This window comes from Pleurodeles waltl, chromosome 12 (genome assembly GCF_031143425.1).
Source record: "Pleurodeles waltl isolate 20211129_DDA chromosome 12, aPleWal1.hap1.20221129, whole genome shotgun sequence".
Taxonomy (NCBI): domain Eukaryota; kingdom Metazoa; phylum Chordata; class Amphibia; order Caudata; family Salamandridae; genus Pleurodeles; species Pleurodeles waltl.
In genome coordinates, this window is record NC_090451.1 from 186869134 (window position 1) to 186891938 (window position 22805).

The window sequence follows — 22805 nt, forward strand, 5'->3', positions numbered from 1 at the left end:
GGACCGAGCATGGAGTTTCCTTAGTTGTCCTCTTCACATATTTGCTCAAGTATCTGTGATATAAAATAGGCACTGGAACAACCTTCCGGGCGCATTTGTTATGATACATTAGCTTATAAAGTGTAAGGCTACCAAAGTTTCATGGTACTAAATAACCAGGAGCTAACAGAACACTACTGCCACTATTGAACACTAAGGACCTAAGCAATTTCCTGAAGCCAAAGAGGGAAGATTCTTGGTGCAAGAACAACAGAGAAAGCATGGTAACCGCAACACACTGTTTTACTCATGGTAAGTCTAAAAGACACTGAGGAGGAATCCACAGGCCAAACAAGCATATACCAGTTGAAGTTAGACGAAATAAAATCGGGGCGAACGTGGCTCATACCTCAGTGGACTATGATGACAGACTTGAAAATCACTTGACTTAGTATTGGGATCCAATGCAGTGGTCTTAAAACTAGAAATATATGTTGTCATTTAGGAACATTGATAATAGCGCATGCAACCGTATTCTGGATCATTTGTACTTTTTCCAAGAAAAAAAAACGATCCTAAAGCAAATAATCAAGCAGAGACTGGACTATGGCATTAATGATAGAGACATGAAACTTCTTGCCCTAGAATTGAAGTGTGTAATGCAGTATTTACGGTTGAATAAAACAAGGACTGGTACTTCTGGTTATCTCTGACTTAAGGACAGGCTGGCATCACTCCAAATACTAAGGTTGCAAACCGTCAGAGGGTTTGGAGCAGTGTCATTGGTCCAGTATTAGACTGCCAAATAACTTTTCTTGGACTCGTTAATGGATGTTGTCAAATTACTCTAAGGGCCAATGTGGACACATCACTGCTCCTCAGGGAAAACTAAAAAATGGTTGAGTGTTGTCAGCATATAGGTTGTGCGTTGTCCTCATTTGCTTTAGAAAATAGGCAAAAGGGAGCTTAGAGATGTTAAATGCAGTGGGGACAAGAAAGAACCCTGAGGTACACCACAATTTAGAGACCTGGGCTTAGATGTAAAAGGAGAAGGCTTACCAAGTTGGCCAATGGGAAATCAGCAAGTTTAATACAGTAACAGAGATGCCCACAAGTCTTACTCTGGTGGACAAGGTGGCATGGTCGATGGTATTAAGGGATGCTCAAAGATGCAGAAGGACAAGGGGTCCACCTCACCCTTGTCGACCAGTCTACATAGGTACAATTGCCAGCTCAGCTCTTCGACCAGCCTCAGGGTTCACCCTCCATGAAATGGGCTAAGGACATTGCTATCCTACGTGTATTTTCGAAGGTCGCTGAAAACTAGCTTTTTCAGTGGTATGGGCCAATACAGTAATAGAGAAACTGGTTTAAAATTATTCAAGTCTATAGGACTTAGGGAGGCATTTTGTTAATGAAGGGTTTTCCAGTGCAGCCTTCCTTATGTCTGACAAGATGCCAGAGCTCAGAGGACTGTTGAAAATCGATACCAATTCTTTAATCAGTAGCTTACTAAGAGAGTGCAGCTAAATTGCTGAGGCACGGCCTAATGGGAAACCTCGGTGGCCACAGCGGAGTGATCTGCCAATTTATAGACTGCTTTTGCCCCTTTAATTTAGAAGTTATGTACATTGTTCCTCTGCAGATAGGCTGCTTCAGAGTCTGAATCATAAAGCCTTCACCAGCGTTGCTCTAAACGCTGGGGTTCAAGTTAACTTAGCCAACTCCCTTATGAAACAAGGGTTTTTACCATGATGAAGGTTAGACTTAATCACCTATATGGGAATGAAGAGATCTATATTGTCCAGAAAAGAGCAAAGTTAGGGGTAGGTCTGAATGACATTTAGCTTAATTTCAGAAGTCCGATCTCATTCATCATAGAAAATGTCCCTTTAGCCCATGATTGATTGATTTTGTAATTAAAGATTCAGACCTGCTTTCAGCCTCTGCTTTGCTAATCGTGTTCTTTGATTATTCAGTCTTGCTGGTATGAAATGTCATTGCTTGTTACCTTCTGTGCCTTCAGAATGTTAGGTCTAATTACAATTATGTACAAGTGCTGTGCCCTTTGCTATCAAACACTATTTCCTGAGGTCACATCAGATCTTTGTACCATGGTATTATGTCAATTCTGCTTGCTTTCAAGGAATCTACACCTGCTTGTTTTGAACTAGTCTATACAAATCTCTGGTTGTCAGATGAGAGTAGTTTATTCAGTTGTGTATTTTCCTTTGCAGTCTGGACTTGCTTTTTCTATCATATATGATGAAGTACACAAGCAAAAAAAAATCACTATCAGGCTTTGTGACACTAAGCCCGGTTGTAATCACATACACAGCTACCTCATTAAAACGCAGCTAGGGTCAATAGTGGACATCAAAAACGGGTTATTGCAATAATTCACTACCCTGTGCTCTTAACGTCTTGAACTCCTACTCGCCATATACGAACTCACAAAACCACCTTAATAACGAATTGGTAAATTGGAAGAAAGGTTTCTTTAAAAGACACGACCTGTAATGTTAATGTAAAACTATGGCACCTAAATATCAGTGGGATTTGTTCTGCACTTTTTAGTTCCAGGCAAATGTAAGTTAAAAGCTGCACCACTCTAAGAATGTGCAAAAGCCCAGACAACTGCATCTCAACATTATCTTTCTCATGCCCTTGGCTTATTTCTATTACTTTACTTTGTAAATTCTAGGTTCTTAAAGTTGTTTTGGAAAATAACATACTGTGCAAACCTCTAGCTTTCACTCCAATTCACAATGTGAGAAAGGACACCACAGACGCTCTGACAACCACCTGGCAACAGCAGCTATTATATCTTATGGGCTTAAGTTAGCCCAATATCTTCAGCGCTGACAGCCTGAAGTGAGGGAAGCTGTGAGGCTCCGGGGCTTATGCGGCGAGGGCCGTAAATAAGTTGCTTCCCACAGGGTTACAACTCTGAAGAGCTGTGGATTACCCGAAGGTTCTTGTGATATAGAATGTGTGTCTTTTACTACCGAAACAGAGCTTCATCTCGCAAGTCCAAACAACAGAAGTCAATCTATTTATTATTCATATAATTAGCCAAACCCACTTTCTTGAAAGAAGCAGCAAAGATCACAGACATTACTTAGCTCTCAACACAGATGCAGCAAGAAACACTATGATGCCGCTTTACCAGAAGCAATCTGATGCTCCGAGTGGAAATTGGAGCTTGCATCCATGCCTCCATCATCTTACCAGGTTCTGAAATTAATTGGGGAAGCCTGCAAATAAACACTATATGCACGTAGGGTACTCCTTACCAACTGTAATTAATTGGGGGAGCCTGCAAAAAAAACCAAAAAAAAACCTTATATGCACCATGGGTACTCCTTACCAACAACCTACGAACGAGACACATCAGGTTTAGATGCTCCAGAAGAGTTCTGGAGCAATCAAGGTGGGTCATCCCACTAGTCTGTCATATTGACTAACAGTGGTAAGCCACCACTGGTGACAGGCAGATGTGGAAGTCAGAACTCACATGACATACTACTGGAGAGGCCCCTTCACAAGACCATCATCAATGTTTTTTGTTTCCGTTTGTGTATTCAAAAGTGAAAAAATGTGTAATCTAACCCAAAATAATTAGAATGTGTGTGGTACAAACGAATACTAACACATGAAGATCAATGCCCACCGTAACCTGCAAACAGCAAAAACAAGTACAAAATTAAGTGAAATGATAATAATAAAATAAAAATATATGATTAGTGTAAGAAAGGCAAACATGCAATCCAAAATTGTATAAATAAATCAAGTGTAAGATAACAAACACCTATGTGCACACACACACACACACACACCTACATACCGCACTTGTAACTTGAATAGCAGCAACCTCCTCAGCATTTCACTTAATTACAGCCCACTCTCCGAGCACACACTGTGCCACGTACACATTAACTCTCACTAAAAAGACCGCCACATCACACATGGAAAATCCCATTACTTATGACGACCTACAAGAAATACAATGGTCATCACAGAGACAAGCCATAATCATCTCTCTACACACACACACAGACATGTTCACTGCCACAATCTAGTGTACAAAACAAAAACTGTACAAACAAAAATAGAAGGAGATTTCTTGATCATTCACAAGTTTTACTGGCTGAACATTCTCCAGCCACTGAACCCTAAACTCTTGCTCAACCACCATTTACATCTCAGCAATAGTTAGACGATCAGTGGTGAAGGGAGCGACCCTTGACCCTGCTTTCAGGCAGGTCGCTCCCCTGCACCTTGTGGCGGTTGCCGCTGCTCCAGGCTTCCTCCTCAATTTACAGGCTTCCTAACTTTATTTTTGTCAATATCCTGCCGCTGCGTCCCTGCGGTCCCACCCCTCTCCCTCTTCCTCGATCCCTTTTTCCTGCTGCTGCGTCCCTGCAGCCCCACCCCCCACTCACCCATTTGCCTACCTGCTCCCACCTCCTAGCTGCCCCTCCCTCCCACCTCCCCTTATATGGCAGCCACTGCGTGTCCATCTGCGCCCATCGCCAGGACCCCTGCTCCCCAAGACCGGCATGTTAACCAACGCCACTACACCGCTAGCACCCTCCTCGCACTCAACACCGGACCAGCCCACGTCTGCTTCCTGGCCTCCCCTAAGCACACCCAGGGACACTTCACTTGCCGGAACTGAAGCTTCTCCAGCCTCCAAATCGCCAAACCACCCGCAGAGACAGACCGCAACTACTTCCAATGCATCTGCTAAACACCCGTTCCACACGCAAACACGCCGCCGAACTCTGGGACCTACTAGACACCTCCACCCTTGACGTCGCCTTCCTGATGGAAGCCTGGATGAATGCCTCCTTTGCCCCAGACATCGCCATAGCCATTCCGGATGGCTACAAGATCACCCGCAGGGATCGCACCAACGGAGTCAGAGGCGGGATCGCCATCGTCCACAAGAACACCATCAGGGTCACGACCTGCACTGACGACACCCTCAGCACTGCCGAACACCTGCACTTCCAGATTCACACCAACCCCAACACCACCCTCAGAGGAACTCTCATCTACAGACTCAGTTCTGCGACTCCATCGCCGACCTCGTCAGCAGGCATGCCCTAGCCTCCGCCGACTACATCCTCCTCAGCGACCTGAACTTTCACCTAGAGAATAATAACGACCCCAACTCCACCACCCTAATTGACAACCTCGCCACCCTAGGACTCAGACAACTCGTCACTACTCCAATACACTCCGCCGGCCACACGCTGGACCCCGTCTTCTCCGCTAGCCCCCACGTCACCTTCAGCCACACCACCGAACTCCCATTGACCGACCACTGCTGAATCCACTTCACCTTCCGTAAACCCACCGTGCACCACCGCACCCATCAGATCCCCGGCCGCAACTGGAGCAAAGTCAGCCAAGACCAGCTGAACACCAGCCTCGCCCGAAAACCACCCACTGAACCCACCAATTCCGACCTCGCAGCCTGCAACCTCTGGCACTGATCAACGACTGCACCAACACTATCACCCCGCTCAATAAACCCCCCAACAGAGGCACCAACAAGAGAGCCAGCTGGTTCACCTCAGACCTTCGAGCCTCCAAGCAAACCTGCCGGAAACTGGAGAGAAAAGTGGCTCCTCGACCAGACACCGGACAACCATGCTGCCTTCAAGACGCCATCCGCAAACACCATCACCTCATCAGATCTGCCAAGAAAACATCCTTCAAAGACCGCCTTGACAACAACGCACACAACAGCAAGGAGCTCTACAACATCGTGAAGGAACTCTCCAACCCCAGCTCCAGCACAAACGACATCCCACCATCACAAGACCTGTGCAACTCCCTCGACACCTTCTTCCACCACAAGATCACAGAAATCCACGATAGCTTCAACAGCCAGACCACCCCGCCAACCACCAACTCCTCAGTCTCCCCTCCCACCCTCAACTACAACCCCCTGCTCGTCTGGGCCAACGTGAACTAAGGTGACACAATCAAAACCATGAGCACTATCCACTCTGGATCTCCGTCAGACCCATGTCCACACCACATCTTTAACAAAGCAAGCGCCACCATAGCACCCCACCTCCGCAAAGTCATCAACATCTCCTTTGAGACCGCGACCTACTCCGAGAGCTGGAAGCATGCTGAGATCAATCCTCTACTCAAGAACCTCATGGCGGACCCGAGAGACCTCAAGAATTCCCTCCCCATCTCCCTGCTCTCATTCCCGGCCAAGGTCATCGAGAAGATCGTCAACAGACAACTGACCCACTACCTTAAAGAAAACAACATCCTGGACCCATCCCAGTCAGGGTTCCGCAGCAATCACAGCACCGAAACTGCCCTCATCGTCGCCACCGACGACATTAGGGCCATGCTCGACAATGGCAAAACCGCTGCCCTCATCCTCCTGGACCGCTCTGCCACCTTCGACACTGTCTGCCACTGCACCCTACGCACACGCCTCAACAACGCAGGGATCCGGGACAAAGCTCTGGAGAGGACCACCTCCTTCCTCTCCGGCAGAACCCAGAGCGTCCGCCTCCCCCCTTTCCGATCCGAAGCCTCCAAGATCATCTGCGGCATCCCCCAGGGATCATCCCTCAGCCCTATGCTGTTCAACGTCTACATGGCCCCGCTCGCCCACGTCGCCTGGCTGCACAACCTCAAATCATCTCCTACACCGACGACACCCAACTGATCCTCTTCCTCACCAAGGACCCCCTCACCGCCAAATCCAACCTCCACGAAGGAATGAAGGCCGTCGCCGAATTGATGAAGAACAGCAAACTGAAGATGAACTCAGATAAGATGGAGGTCCTCATCCTCGGTGCCAACCCCACAGCCTGGGATGACTCCTTGTGGCCGACCGCTCTGGGAGCAGCCCAGACACCCACCGACCACGCACGCAACCTGGGCATCATCCTCGACTCAACACTCTCCATGACCAAGCAAGTCAGCGCGTTCTCCTCATCCTGCTTCAACACCCTCCGCATGCTCCGCAAGATCTACAGATGTATCCCCACAGATACAAGAGCAGTCACCCAGGCCTTCGTCAGCAGCAAACTTGACTACAGAAACGCCCTCTACGCAGGAGCCCCGGTCAAACTCCTCAAACGACTGCAACGCATACAAAACGCCTCCACGTGCCTGATCCTCGATGCCCCCCACCACAGCCATATCACTCCCCATCTGAGAGATCTACACTGGCTCCCCGTCAACAAAAGGATAACCTTCAAGCTCCTCACCCACGCACACAAGGCACTCCACAACACCGGTCCAGCCTAACTCAACAGACGACTCACCTTCTATACCCTGCACGCCAACACCGCTCAACCAACCTCGCGCTCGCCACTGTCCCCCACATCCGAAGAATGACCACCGGAGGCAGATCCTTCTCCCACCTCGCTGCCAAGACATTGAACACCCTTCCTTTGCCCCTATGACAGACCGAAGACCAGCTGACCTTCAGGAAACACCTCACAACCTGGCTATTCGAGCAGTAGCAGCACCCCCCCCCCCTCCCCTCAGTGCCTTGAGACCCTTACGGGTGAGTAGTGTGCTCTACAAATACATTGATTAATTGATCATCATCCAACTTGAGCTACAGACCACCTGGGAACAGTAAAACATTCATAAATGGATAGAACTACCACATTAATTGAACATGACAACACACTAGCATAAGGAATCTTGAGGGGGCCCCCCCACAAACTACATGAAGGGCACACCCTCCGGACTCAATCAGGAGCTCTCAGGCCAGGATACCGTGCTGACTGGGTCGCACTGCAGGGGCCTATGTTACGCCACTGTGACAACAGTGTCTATCAGAAGGATTTCAGCTTCTCAGGAGACGTTTACATCAAAACATAACCAAAGAGCGTTTTTGACCTCTTTGATAACAAAATTATAAAATCTTAACTAGCTCACACCCAAAGGCAGCACTTTTGAGCTGGCCTTCACAATTGTATCATCAAATACCACTATACAGGACTACAGGGGCCACTATTCTGATCCTCACCAATCACAGACCGTCTACCAAGCACGGTAAATGCAAACCAAGCAAGCAGCACTCCTTTAAGGACATTCTTGACAAGCCAACCAGGACCCGTTCCACAACTTACAACACCTTCCTGTGCTTGAATATTAAAGCTAATGTGGTCACTAATGCCCTCATGAAACTGTGTTACACTACATAACTCCTTCGTCTGCCCCATACACACACACACGCACACACACACAAAGTTGTTGACCCAAAAAACAGATTAGAGCAGTAAACCCCTGGCAACAAGGAAAATAAACTGTTGCAAAAGCAATCACAGAATGACCTCACAAACCACAACTCTCTCGTCCTCAACCAAAGTTGCCTGCTACAAATCAATCATTGTAGAAGTCCCCAGCAGAAGTAGAGCTTTCTTCAAAGCCACCTCACTTATGTCCACTTGCATCCGGACCATCAGCCAACATACTTTTTTCAAACATGCTTAAGGAAATCACCCAATTCTCATAAAAAATAGAAAAGATCATGCACGATTTTGTCTGCATCAAGCATGTCACAACCATTTCATGTACCTAACAGAGAAAATGGACTACCTTATGCATACAGGGAGTGCAGAATTATTAGGCAAATGAGTATTTTGACCACATCATCCTCTTTATGCATGTTGTCTTACTCCAAGCTGTATAGGCTCGAAAGCCTACTACCAATTAAGCATATTAGGTGATGTGCATCTCTGTAATGAGAAGGGGTGTGGTCTAATGACATCAACACCCTATATCAGGTGTGCATAATTATTAGGCAACTTCCTTTCCTTTGGCAAAATGGGTCAAAAGAAGGACTTGACAGGCTCAGAAAAGTCAAAAATAGTGAGATATCTTGCAGAGGGATGCAGCACTCTTAAAATTGCAAAGCTTCTGAAGCGTGATCATCGAACAATCAAGCGTTTCATTCAAAATAGTCAACAGGGTCGCAAGAAGCGTGTGGAAAAACCAAGGTGCAAAATAACTGCCCATGAACTGAGAAAAGTCAAGCGTGCAGCTGCCACGATGCCACTTGCCACCAGTTTGGCCATATTTCAGAGCTGCAACATCACTGGAGTGCCCAAAAGCACAAGGTGTGCAATACTCAGAGACATGGCCAAGGTAAGAAAGGCTGAAAGACGACCACCACTGAACAAGACACACGAGCTGAAACGTCATGACTGGGCCAAGAAATATCTCAAGACTGATTTTTCTAAGGTTTTATGGACTGATGAAATGAGAGTGAGTCTTGATGGGCCAGATGGATGGGCCCGTGGCTGGATTGGTAAAGGGCAGAGAGCTCCAGTCCGACTCAGACGCCAGCAAGGTGGAGGTGGAGAACTGGTTTGGGCTGGTATCATCAAAGATGAGCTTGTGGGGCCTTTTCGGGTTGAGGATGGAGTCAAGCTCAACTCCCAGTCCTACTGCCAGTTCCTGGAAGACACCTTCTTCAAGCAGTGGTACAGGAAGAAGTCTGCATCCTTCAAGAAAAACATGATTTTCATGCAGGACAATGCTCCATCACACGCGTCCAAGTACTCCACAGCGTGGCTGGCAAGAAAGGGTATAAAAGAAGGAAATCTAATGACATGGCCTCCTTGTTCACCTGATCTGAACCCCATTGAGAACCTGTGGTCCATCATCAAATGTGAGATTTACAAGGAGGGAAAACAGTACACCTCTCTGAACAGTGTCTGGGAGGCTGTGGTTGCTGCTGCACGCAATGTTGATGGTGAACAGATCAAAACACTGACAGAATCCATGGATGGCAGGCTTTTGAGTGTCCTTGCAAAGAAAGGTGGCTATATTGGTCACTGATTTGTTTTTGTATGTCAGAAATGTATATTTGTGAATGTTGAGATGTTATATTGGTTTCACTGGTAATAATAAATAATTGAAATGGGTATATATTTTTTTTTGTTAAGATGCCGAATAATTATGCACAGTAATAGTCACCTGCACACACAGATATCCCCCTAACATAGCTAAAAATAAAAACAAACTACAAACTACTTCCAAAAATATTCAGCTTTGATATTAATGAGTTTTTTGGGTTCATTGAGAACATGGTTGTTGTTCAATAATAAAATTAATCCTCAAAAATACTACTTGCCTAATAATTCTGCACTCCCTGTACTTTCAAACAGAGACTTTGACATCCTCCTTATCCTCAAATCACCCACATCCGAGGAGAACTTTGGCCTGCATATCATAATGAAATCATGATTTCGCAGCCCTCCTATACATCTCAAATGCCTCCCTTGTTCAGGACAGTTTCCATGTCATAATCATAACATTACATATTCAAAAGCTAATGAAGAAACCAAGTCCGGACATATGCCCTCTCCAGTACCCAACCAATCACAGCCCTACTTTTCCTCAAGAAGCCAAATGAGGAATACAATGCCATCCAATTGTAAGTTTGTTTTAAAAAAAATCAATATAATATGCTTGCTACACTACAACAAATACTAGTCAAGTTTCAGACTTAAACTTAGCTCACGGTAGAGGCCAGCAAATTAGTGAACAAAGTGTAGCACTTTATAATGAACCCTGCTTCCTGGCCCTGGTCTTTTATTCTGCCAGTCATCAAGCTCTGCCCATAATAATCATCCAACATCCATGGGATCTAGGTTTTCACCACGCTTATCCAATTAAAAATTTGATTAAATATCCAGATGGGCTCTTCTAATTTCCAAACAACTTTCAGTGACTTGGGGAAAACCTTAATGATCAACCATTTGTTCATGACCTTCATCTTGTACATGGAGCCTCTTGGGAGGTTTTCCTTGTTTAACAGAGAACGCAAATAAACCTATACTCTAGTAGTACACTTCTTTTTTAGAGCCTCCTTATCCAACAACATCTGTTGTCTTAAACACCATCTTGCCTTCATCCCAGCATTGAGTGACCTGAGTTTTCAAGCAGATTCCGATAAAGCCTGGAAATATCATATTTGCCAATAGCACCAAGCAAGCACAAATCTAGGACTAACTTTCTGACATAAAATTCTACTTCTAATGCTTTATGAGCTCAAAACCACCAGTAGTGACTTCTTATCTAAAGCCATTATTGCCAGGAATACACACAGATCTATTCAAGTTTACTCTTGTATGCAAATTAAAACACTACCTTCCTAAATGAGACTTCATAGTCAATAGCCATCACCTGAAGCATCACAATCTCCATCCTGCACTACCGAAGCAGCACAGCTTGCCTCAGTACAATCCACAATGATGATAAAATACTTAAGAGGTCGTGAGAAACCCACCCAAGGCAGCATTTCAATCATAGTGCACCTTTGCTCAGAAGGGGTTGTACAAGAACAACAGGTTTCCCAATTTCGGTTGAGTTGGGTTCTTGGTGCAATTAGCTAGCTGGCTGTTTGCACCCTATTCACACGTTGCTTATATATCTGGCAGCCCGAAGTTCATTAGTATGCAGTGGCATCTCAGCCTTGGATGGGTTTCAGAGGTTTAGTCCCAAGCATAGCCAAACTTCTCCTGGTATTCAAGGTTATAATTAACAGTGGAAAGCCAACTTATTCTTCACTGTGAAAAAGGCAGCATTTCAGTTCTGCTTCAAGCATCAATGGACTGTGGTCTCAGAGATCAAATGCACTAAAAGACATCCTACTTCCACAATTAACAGCTTTGTTCTTACTTGTAAATATTTTGCCAGCTCTTCCTTTGTCTGCATACAGGCTTCCTTGGCAGAAAGTGCGACGACTCCTTTATCCTGATTCACCGTTTTCAATTCACATTCTTCCTCGACCTGCTGGATGTTCAAGAAGAGGATCATTACCATCACAGCAGATGATATATATCCAGCATAGACCATGACAGGGCTGAAGCTGACAAACATTTCTCTTCATACGCCCTCTCCCTTCAGGATCCAAGAAGCTCTTTTTACTTCAGCTGTGAAGGCGGCTCAAATCCACCAAGCGCAGTCTGAGCTGCTCAAAACCCACTAATCTTCACTATTTCTAATGTCAAGAGATAAGACAGCTTTATTCATTACTCCTCACCATACATTTGCATTGCTCTTTACCATATCCTAGATTTTAAAATTGATAAGACTTTGTTTTTATGTTCATCGACAACCATGATTTATACAAGGTTAACCAAGGACGACAGCCATTTAACCTTATAGTCGATCATTTAGTTGACTATAATATATGGAAGTTACCCACTATTTAAAAAAAAGGTAATATGGCAGACAAATAGACATTAACAAAATAATAATATGCACGCTTTTTAGATAGGCACAAATAACTAGAGATAGATTTGAAAGGACAGATAGCACCTAATTCCAGTTACAACAGAAATTTAGGAATGCCATAAGAGAAAGAACAAACGTATTTCTAACTGAATGACACTGTAAGACGTGCAATGTAAAACTATAAGCTTCTTGTAATTTAACTCGAACACTGATCTAATTAGCGGATTATTTTAAATTACTCATTGCCCTTTGAAAAAAAAAATATTTTTATCTTGTACTTTGTAGCATGCCGAATTATGATCATTTTGTGGAATTATTGTTCATTCCCAAATCAATCTGACATTTTGTTTCTTCTGCACAGAAATCAGTACAGGTCAGACTTCATAATAACAATTCTTTGGAAAGCTACATGCATACTCCTCATTCACACAGTTTCTTACCATGCCATAGATTCTCCCTTGGATCAGGAAAGATTGCACATGTTAGTCTGAAATGCTCTGATTTTACACCAGTGAACACCGGTGAATGTCCTTCTCTGCTGATGTTGGCTGTAGAAGACAATCAATCAGTCACCACCTTTGCCATCTTTACGCAGGCCGGCAGCGGCAAGCTACTACTCTACTGATGACTTAGTGTAACCTATAGCTGGGGACCTAGGAGACAAGAAGCACTGAAGGGGAGTGCTCCCATTGGGGGCTGTTGGTGGTCTCAGGTCAGTTGTAAATCTCACCAGGTGGAGGGTGGATGGGGAGATGTGGGCAAAAGAAACAATGTGTCATGAACATCTGCCAAAAATGTGTCTGTCGCTTCACACCTTATCCATTAACAGAGCTCTTACATTTTCAGTGAAAATGAGTCCATGGGCGAAGCTACGTAAGGAGAGACTGGTGGTATATACCACTTGAACCTTGTTGGTCTAACCACAAGCGAGGGAGAATGTGCTCCAAATCACACACATCCTAACACTACAATGCAAAAAACACAAGGGCCAATTTGTGATAGACAACAGCAGAGTTTTAACCTCATGTTGAAGTTCACTGGCTAAATTAATTGAAGGGGGTCAAAAATAGGTTCATGTAAAAGGTAACTTGTAAATTCTGGACTATCTCTCTCGATGTACAAAGTATAGTTCAGTTGCACTCTAAGCTGTGTTAAGATTTGCTCTTGTGATTTAATGTGTCACTCAGAACCCCTTTAGCTATAGAATATACTTTTTCTGGATCAGTGGCCAGCCAACACAATACGTTAACACCTTACATGGATATTATAATGGACCGCTAGAAGGAGCTGTTGTGTGACCTTTTTGGAATCCTCTGCTCGAAACGCAATTGAAAAAAAGAGGCTTCTTTTTCAGTATTGAGGGAGTGATTTGTTTTCTTTAAGTTTGTCTGACAAGTCCTAGAACTATTGGCATAGCTCATTCATCATTGAAGGACATCTTTTTCAGGCTGAAAACAGAATTGCTTTCTTGTACAAAAGAGCTCCCATGTGAAACAGTCACATTATAATTATTGTATTAACCTCTCACATGCTGCAGTCCTTCATACACAAGCAAAAGGCAACTACATTGCAAATGTTATATATTAGTACCCTAAAGACAGACTGCAAGCACAGATGCCAATATTTTAAGTACAAGCCCTTTAATTTATCCAGATGCTACAGATGATCCACTTTAAATTGGAAGACGAAGGTCTCTATCAATTATGCATTACATCCAGTGCTTAATTTGTAAATAAAAACGTGATGGTTCCCAAAGCCCTCCTCTTAAGAACGGAGCTGCTGCAATTAAATGTGGGAACACGGAATACTGAGGCGATGTAATCCTGAAGCCATCTCGGGCCTCTTCAGTCCATTTACAGACACTCCCTGCCCCTTCAGCTTACTCTAGCAGCTTTCTACATTCTCCCTTCGTGACACTTTTTCGTTTTTCCCTTCCTCCGTCTTTCCCATATGTGTTTTTTGCTCGCAGTAAATGCTTGAGGCAGAAGAACAAGCCCCGGCCATCAAAAATAAGTGCTGGTGCTCCGCACTGGAAACAACAAGCACAAATTAAGCACTGATTACAGCTGGTGGCACTGTGAGGAGATTTTTTTTTACCTCAGTAGCATGAAGGCCAGATGAATGTATATGAACCCTGAGACAAACCTCCACTAACATCAGGCATATACAATTAGCCCAGCACACCTCCATCTGGATATATCAGATAATCCACAGCAGTAGCTCATATGCAAAGGATTTCCATGGGTGTGCGACTTTACACAACAAAGAAATCTTAGCCGGGGGAAAAAAGTAACATAACCAGCTAGTGGCTGCGAGTGGATAAAAAGGAAGAAATACAGATGAGCGTCAGTCGAATGACACATCAGACACCATTCCAAGGAGAACAAAGTGATCAGTGTTAGCAAATGTTGCTGATACATCCATTAGGAGGATGGCACCAACACCATTGCTGCCCGTAGCCAGACAGAACTCATCAGTCATACAAAGCCTCACCTTGGGCCTAAGTCCTAGACTGAAGCCGGATAAGTTGCATCCAGTAGTAGTAGTAACAATATTTAATACATTGAATTCTTGTACCTACCTAGTGACAAAATCACACAACGAGTTTCAAACAAAACGGTAGTTTTACTGTGGGATGAAAAATTTAGTCTCTTTATGGCCCAGGTCTGCCTCTTCCAAAAGCTGAGCAATCTCTGCTCTTTTCAGATCAAAGACAACAGAAACTGCAATCCATGAGGAGCTAATGAATTAGCTGCAGAAGCAAAAGGATACACGCTTCAGGTATGAGTTTAAGAAATCTCACCTATACAAATAAACGTCCATTCACTAAAATACCAGGGTTAGCTGAAGTGATACTCATTCCCCCTTAGTTTAACCCCGGATGATATCACAGCATTGTCACTTTACTCCCTGTTTACTTCCCAAAAGTTCTACTATTTGCTGGGAAACCAGATAAAGTAAACAAGATTGTTAGAGGCCTTTTAAACCTTGTTTTACTTTCTGCTCTCCTCCTTTCTTCAATGGCTCAAGTCCAGAAGCAGCAAAGAAAATGTCAGAGATACAAAAGGACAAGTCAGGAGTAAGAGTTATCACCCTGAGGTTCATAGGAACAGACAACATTCTGGATTTTCATTTAAACACAATAATATTCTATCTGCTGGAAATATTTCTATATTTTGCATCATTTGTAATAGGCTTTATTGTTTTACACAATGTGATTGTACAAGACAGGCATTTTCCTGCAGTGAACTTCTTGAAGTAATACAAAACAAATACACTACTGGGATACCACATCCTTATGTGGCAGTACTATCTCCATATCTCAAACTATTCCTCTGTAGCCACCATGAACACCAGCACATTTAATACCACAACGAACAGTTTCAAACAATCATACCAGCAGTGGGACAAAGGGAACTGAAAAGGGAATCAGAACATTTAAGAATTGTTGATTTTTGTTGAGTAAAGGAGGCCTGCCCATTACATGTTTGATAACCACAAAATTAACATTGATAATACTACCATTCACACATTGTAACATTACTAATAATACTAACAGCAATAACACTACTGATAAAAATAGTAGCAATCATAAAAACCCGCTTCACACGCTTCTTCCTTTTCAGATTGTTAGACAAGTGTAACTATTTCCTGATTTAGAGGTAATGATGTGCAGAATGCACTTGACTTGGGGCCAGATGTATCAAGAACCCACTTTGCGATTCTCTAATATCAATTTTTAAGAAATCGCTATTTCAGAGTCACAAAATGGTATGTATCATATTTGCGATTCGGTAATAGTGATTTCTTAAAAATCGCAAATGCTATTACCGAATCGCAAATAGCGATTCTGAGCCCATTCGCACCTATGGGCCTGTAGGCCCATATTTGCAATTTTTTTTGCATTTCCCAAATTGCAAATTCCTGACTGGAATTCGCAATCTGGGCAATGCAACACCCCAAGGTGCTGGGGGACTAAGGCCCCCTCTGCTGCACCCCAAAAAATTATTTAAGGACATGTAAGGCGCACACATGCAAAAGGGGCATGTGTGCGTTACATGTCAATTTTAAATATGCCTTTTTAATGCATTTTTTAAACTTGCACATGGTTACCACCAATTTGTATTTGGGGTAATTGCGATTCCTTAAAGCCCAATTCGCATTAAGGAAAAGGTTGATACATGTGCTTAAGAAATCGCAAATAAGGATTCCTTATTTGCGATTTCTTATTTAGAGAATTGCAAGTTGCGATTCTCTAAACGGGTTGCGATTCTCTAAACAGGGTCGCAATTTTAAGGAATCGCTATTTTTGCGATTCCTTAAAATTGCATAGGGAATGCCTTTCATACATACTGAAAGGCATTTTTGCATTCGCAAACGGCCGTTCGCACCGTTTGCGAATGCAAAAAGCTTTGATACATCTGGCCCTTGGTGCTTTACGTCTGCCACAACTCCCAACCCATTATGGAAAAAGATGGATGTAGTTTGCGCACTGCGGCCAGGTGTATTCTACCGGGTAAATGCTTTTAGCTTGGACCACAAACAGGCAGGTACTGAGGAAGGCGAAGTATGGCTTAAAAACAATGATTATCCGGCTGTTCTCGGAAGCGAGCACTCCTTTTGATGCGCCTTGACATGGGGCGTGTTTCACGGGTCAGGGAAAATCATGTTGAAAAGCCCTAATCTTCCAATTTCATTTGGAGCTTTGTGGAACAGAGCACTTTGTTATATGCAAGATTTCGATATAAAAAAAAAAAAAATCATGAGAAGCGAAAACCAGAGCGCCTTAAACATTTGTTCCAGGGGTTGTATTTTTTCCTGTCTTTAGGTCTGCCCTTAGTCAAGAACCTTTTGATTATACTAAAATTATTTGTATAACATATTTACCCGTAGGAAGTTTCAGCCAGCCTTTTTCATTAATTGGTCCATGATTGTGCCATTCGCAATTTTCTTCCATCCACCACAGTGTACAATATGGGGCAGAGGGTCAGCCCACTCCAGTCACTGGGCTAACTTCACTGTGAGTGATGGCATTCTGCCCTTTCACAAGGAGCACATCCACGCACGCAAAGTAGCCCCCGTTAGTGGCAGGGATTACTATGGCACTAGTTGCTTTCTGGTACCAAAAAATATTTGTTAGACCCGTAGGATGACACTAGGGTGTATCAGCTAATCTCTTGGCCACAATCTGGTATTGGCGTTACTGAGGCTCCGTAACCAAAATTAGCAACAGACTGAGCAGCTACTGCTGGTCCCAGCGAGGCTGCAGTGTGGTCTGCTTAGGGTGATGGAATGCAACAATGCAATGATTTCAACACCTAACAGGGCAACTATATAGCAATAGTCCAGATATTCACCTCCTGTGCAAATAAAAGTTACAGGTCAAATTTATCCTTGTTCCTTGTATTATTACTTCCTAACACCATCTTTAATAAATCAAAATACAGAACCCATACAATATATTCACAAGATAATAGACTTCGATGTCACAATATATTAAAAAGTGAGAGAATACATGAGTGTAATAAAGAACAAAGCAACTGACGAATTATGCATTAATTATAGAAGACAAATCATACTAGAGTATCTTATGATAATATTTAAAACACATCTACCTTTGATTGAGTTTCATTGAGCTAATAAAACTGTCTTTTAAGAGTCATTTAAGGACTTGCAATACTTGAGAAAATCGGGACAGAACACAGCTGCTCAGAGAGCACGTTTAGAGGCCATTTGCCTTGATTCAAAAGGTTTCCTCTACATCCTTACTGGTCCAATAGCAGGTGACTATAGGAAACTTCCAAATTGCAGATATTAGGATTTATACATGCATGCACTTAGAAAAGCTTCAGCACTGATAGGTTTCTGTATTGGGAGCTAGGGAAAGGATGGCAGCCCAGGAGAAATGTGGTCACATTTCCTCAATTATGGGAGCATCTTGGTTTCATGATTCTCCAAGTCCTCTAAAAAAAGAAAACTAACTATGTTGAAAGGTGCAAATATAGAGGAATGCCAATGGGTGAACGACAGAAAGGGAAAAAGTCACCCACGTTGTCTCAGATGAAAGGACATCACATATCTGAGACATTAATCTGAGATGCTGTAGTACTTTTAGAGTTCACCAGGGGCAGATCCCATAGAGGATGGACATAAGCAAGCATCTCAGACAAGACAGTCAAAATGACCAATCAGAATCTTTGAATTACATGGGTTAGTTTTAAAAATATTGTCACATATCTAACAGCAACTAATCACCAGAACAGCACAGTTGTCTATGGATAATGCCTAACTAGATTCTTTTGAGACGTAGTAGTAGTAGTTGAGTGCCATCTTTGTATATGAAAGATCACACCACAGAAATAGCACAGAAGGTTGGCCAACAGATGGGGACAGTCAATAAGAGAAAGTGAAGTCTCTGAGGTATGCCCTGTGTATTTTAAGGAAAAAAATCAACAATCTGAAACCTCAACCCAACACTTAACAGTAGTAGATGGTCTGGAGTGGTTTGGTAGAGCAAAATGGCAGCTGCTGTCTAGGAACGCTCTCATGCCCACACCAACTATCCTGCTAAATCGGGCATGGAGAGGCTGAGCAACGTGGCATCCAGGGTTGCCAAGCTTTCGCCGAGTGGTGGGATGCTGAGGTGAGATGGGAATGGCCCAATACTGCAGCTGTGGTACGCAACAGTTTCCTCCAGAGCACGAAGACTTTAAGATGGCAGCCATGGCCATAAGGGACGGCTGTGAGGAGTGCTGATGGTGTGACACTGGATCTGATAGTGAGGGGGGTGATGGACCCCCCAGTCATGGTGGGGGTGGCCAGAAGTCCCCCAGGGAAAGGAGGAGTGAGGCACTGTTAAACACCTTGTGGCGGATGGGAGGAGGCTATCTGGCTTCCCCAGCTGTGGAGCAGTGAGGAAGATCAGGGGAGGGGAAGCGGGGTATAAAAGGAAGGGTCTGTGGTTCACTGCAAACCACAGTGACTGGAGCCGGGTTCCCCTCCCTCTTCGGGATTCAAGAGGAAGCGGGCTTCTTGTGCCACCGGTAATGAGTAGTGGGGGGTCAGGAATTGTCAGGCCTACCCCCTACAATAATTTGCATGTGGGAGCTCCTGCTAGAAAACTAGGTCTGACGGCAGTGGTGGGTGAGCCATCCCCGCGATCACGCACGGACTGAGACACCACAGCAGCTCTAACACCATGGCTAGGCACAAACCAAACAGGGGCAGCTGGACAGATAAGCTAAACTGCTAGGGCAGCCACCTCATGGAGAGGCACCTGGGGGGATATAGAGTGCTGGTGCGAGAGATACTTGTGGGGCTAACCATGGGAATGGAGGCCATTCTGCAGGCCATTGAATCCTCCCGCCTAGCATTGGAAACCAAAATTGGAGAGGTGGAAGAAGATGAGGCCCTTCACCAAAAAGATCTGCAGAAAACCACAGACCATGTAGCAGAGGCAGACACTCAAAATACAGCCTCGTAAGGTGTGACCCAGGACCTTACACAGATGATAGAGAGGTTGGCAGCTCACGCAGAAGGATGTTCCAGATGAAATATTATGCGATTCTTGGGGTTCCCGGAAAGAATGAAGGGTTCCAGACCAGAACAGTCCCTTGAGAAGTGGCTGGGCTTCTTTCTTCCCTCAGATCAGATTTCAATGTGCTTCTTGCTAGAGAGGACTCACCGCTGGCTGGTGGCAAACTATCCCTGGGATGACCTAGCCCCCGCCAGGGCGCCCCCAGAGTCTGATGATTGCCTGCTTCCTGCTTTACAGGAAAAGGGACCTGGTCCTTCATAAGGTTCGAAGCTTGGTAGAGGTCATACTTGAGCCTAATCGTATCCTTATGTTCCCAGACTACACTAAGCTGGTGCTGCATCAGTGAAAAACATATGAAGTTGTGAAACAGAAACTATGTGCAATGGATATTAAATACATGCTTCTCTATCTGGCAAAGCTGAAAGTGATTATCCAGTACAAAAACCTCTTCTTGGAGCACCTAGATAAAGAGTGGGAGTGGACTGAAGAGAGCCCACACAACGTCAGGAGAGGTGGTAGGATGCCCCCCAGAGCCCCATGGCCGAGGCATGGGGGCGGAAGAGAGGACGCAATACTGGAGCCGGTGAAGTAGGTGAGGGAGGGCAACTGGGGGACCTGGTGCTTCTGCAGGGTCTGGAGAGGAGAGGAGAGGAGAGGAGAGGAGAGGAGAGGAGGAGAGGAAGAGAGAGAGAGAGAGAGAGAGAGAGAGAGAGAGAGAGAGAGAGAGAGAGAGAGAGAGAGAGAGAGAGAGAGAGAGAGAGAGAGAGACACACACACACCTTGGACACAGATATTGGTGGGGAGCCGAATCCCCAACACTGGACAGATGCTCATAAGGGAGCCTCAGATATAGAAACCTAAGATGTTTATGTGCAATCTGTATGCTCAAAGGTTCTTTCGGAGATGTACAAAAGCTGTGTGAGTGTGTGTAGGGGAGTCAATCAATGAGACTGTTGATTGTGTGAGAGGGTGTTGAAGGCTGGCTAAATGATGAGGGAGTAGGGTGGGCAACAGAGCTTTCCTGAGTTGGGAAGTCCAAGATTCATGTCATGGAAATGAGGGGATGGGGAAACCGGTGGGTTTGTTATTGTAGGTTCACACACAGTTCGGCACAGCAGGACTCAGAGTCCACCAGAGCATGCAACCGCATGGAAGAGAGTTGTAGATAATGGTGCAATTCTGTGACTTATTGGCAGTCCTCGTGTGTAATGTCAATGGGCTAGGTTGCAAAATTAAGCATGGGGTGGTCACTCAATATATACGTCAGAAGACCCCATATTTTGAACTTCTGCAGGAGATGCAGCTATTTGGCAATACTTCACGTTGCTTGTAGAGAGGTAGACACACAGGTTTGGCTCAGGCAGGATACTCTAGAGGGTCCAGAGGGGTAGCAATACTTGTCAGGAAGACCCCCCTTCTTGATTAAGAGAATTTGGGTGGAATTAGAGGGTTGCTATTTGGCGGTGTGGGGGCAGTGGTACTGAAAGACAGCCTTTATTAATGTTTAAGCTCCACTGCAAGTTCATAAGGGAATGTTGAATGCTCAGAGTCCTTTCCTGAGGATGTAACTAGTGATCTCCTCGTGGAGAGCAGCTACTTCACAGGCGTTATGGACTGTGATAGGGATACCTATACTCCCCGCCGGACCCGATGAAGGGCGCCAATGAAATTTGCAAGCTGTGCAGCCTCACTGGGCCTGGGGGATGTCTGGCGGTGTCTCCACCATAGTGAAAGGCAATAATCCTTCCTTTCCGGGGAGCTTGGCACTTTCACGAGACTAGACTATCTGTTCATCCCACTGATGGTACTGACATGGCACAAGAAGCACGCTATTCAGCCATGGGGATCTCAAACCACTTGCTTTTATCGGTCCACCTGGATCCCCAAACCAATGACAAAACTTGTAAATAGTGCCTGGATGCCAGGCCTGGAGAGATAATGACATACTGAAAACCCTCTGGGCAGATACTAAACTATACTTTGAGGAAAATGATGGCATAGTGTTTTCTCTGGTCACTCTTTCGGAAGCCTACGCAACTGTGCTTAGATACAAAGTCCAAAACATAACTGCCCGAAGTGAAAACATAAGGAGGGTAGGATGTTGCAATTGGAGCATCAGCTCCCTTCCTTGGGAATGACCTGCGTGGAGACTGGGAACCAGACAACTCACCTATTCATAGGGGATGACAAGGGATAAATATCATAATCTGATGGCACAGGCAGCCTGACAACACTACCAGGGGGAGGGGGGCAGAGAGGACTGTAGGATGCAGGAGACAAGGCAGTCACTTCCTAGTAAGGGTGAAAAAAGAGAAGAGGCATGCTGGGTGGCTGAAGAGCATACCAACTCAGGGGAGGTAGTCTGCACAGACAGAGATATAGCCACCACAGATCTGGACATATAGGCCTTCCTTGGGGAGGTCCCAGTCCTGGTCCTTGGCGTGGTCACTATGGAAGAACTGGAGGTGAAACTGACAACTGAAGAGATTGGGCAGGCAGTGCAGGCTTTACAATTGGGGAAAAGAACAGGTGCTAACTGCTTTCCAGTGGAACTCTGAAAGAGACTGGCCAATCTTCTCTCTCTTCATCTGCTAAATCTGTTCACCACAGTGAGTGATGAGGGTGCTTTGCCACCAGACCTCAACCGTGCCTTCATCGTGGTTATCCCAAAACAGGGGAAGCCGCTGAACCTTTGCTATTTGTACATGCTCATCTCATTGCTCAACACAGAGTGCAAGATTCTAGCTAAGATCTTGGCGAGGTACCTGGTGGAGTGATGTCAGACTTGGTACTGCTTGACCAGATGGGTTTCATCCTAAGAAGGCAATGTGCTTGAATTTGAGATGGTTACACCTTTGGTTGGACAGGGTTAGAGCTGACAGAGACCCCAGGGGGATAATATCCCTGGACGCTAAGAAGGTGTTTGATCCACAGACTGGAGGTATCTGCTGTATTCCTTGTGGAGGTTTGGCCTTGGGTACCTTTTCTGCCAATGGGTGACTCTTCTTTACAAGGTGTCCGTGGCAGGGTGGGTGAATGG

At 44.8% G+C, this 22805-nt stretch overlaps 1 protein-coding gene across 2 annotated transcripts in view; it reads right to left on the reverse strand.

The window, feature by feature from the left end:
• The window catches only part of ATP2C2 (ATPase secretory pathway Ca2+ transporting 2), a 311062-nt gene that overhangs the window by 215344 nt on the left and 72913 nt on the right, over positions 1 to 22805 (reverse strand). The window contains exon 2 of one of the 2 annotated variants that reach the window (XM_069218250.1): positions 11671 to 11784. In XM_069218250.1, the coding sequence (XP_069074351.1) occupies positions 11671 to 11784 (114 nt within the window). The remainder of the gene's footprint in view (positions 1 to 11670; positions 11785 to 22805) is intronic. The other variant, XM_069218249.1, reaches the window with a different exon arrangement.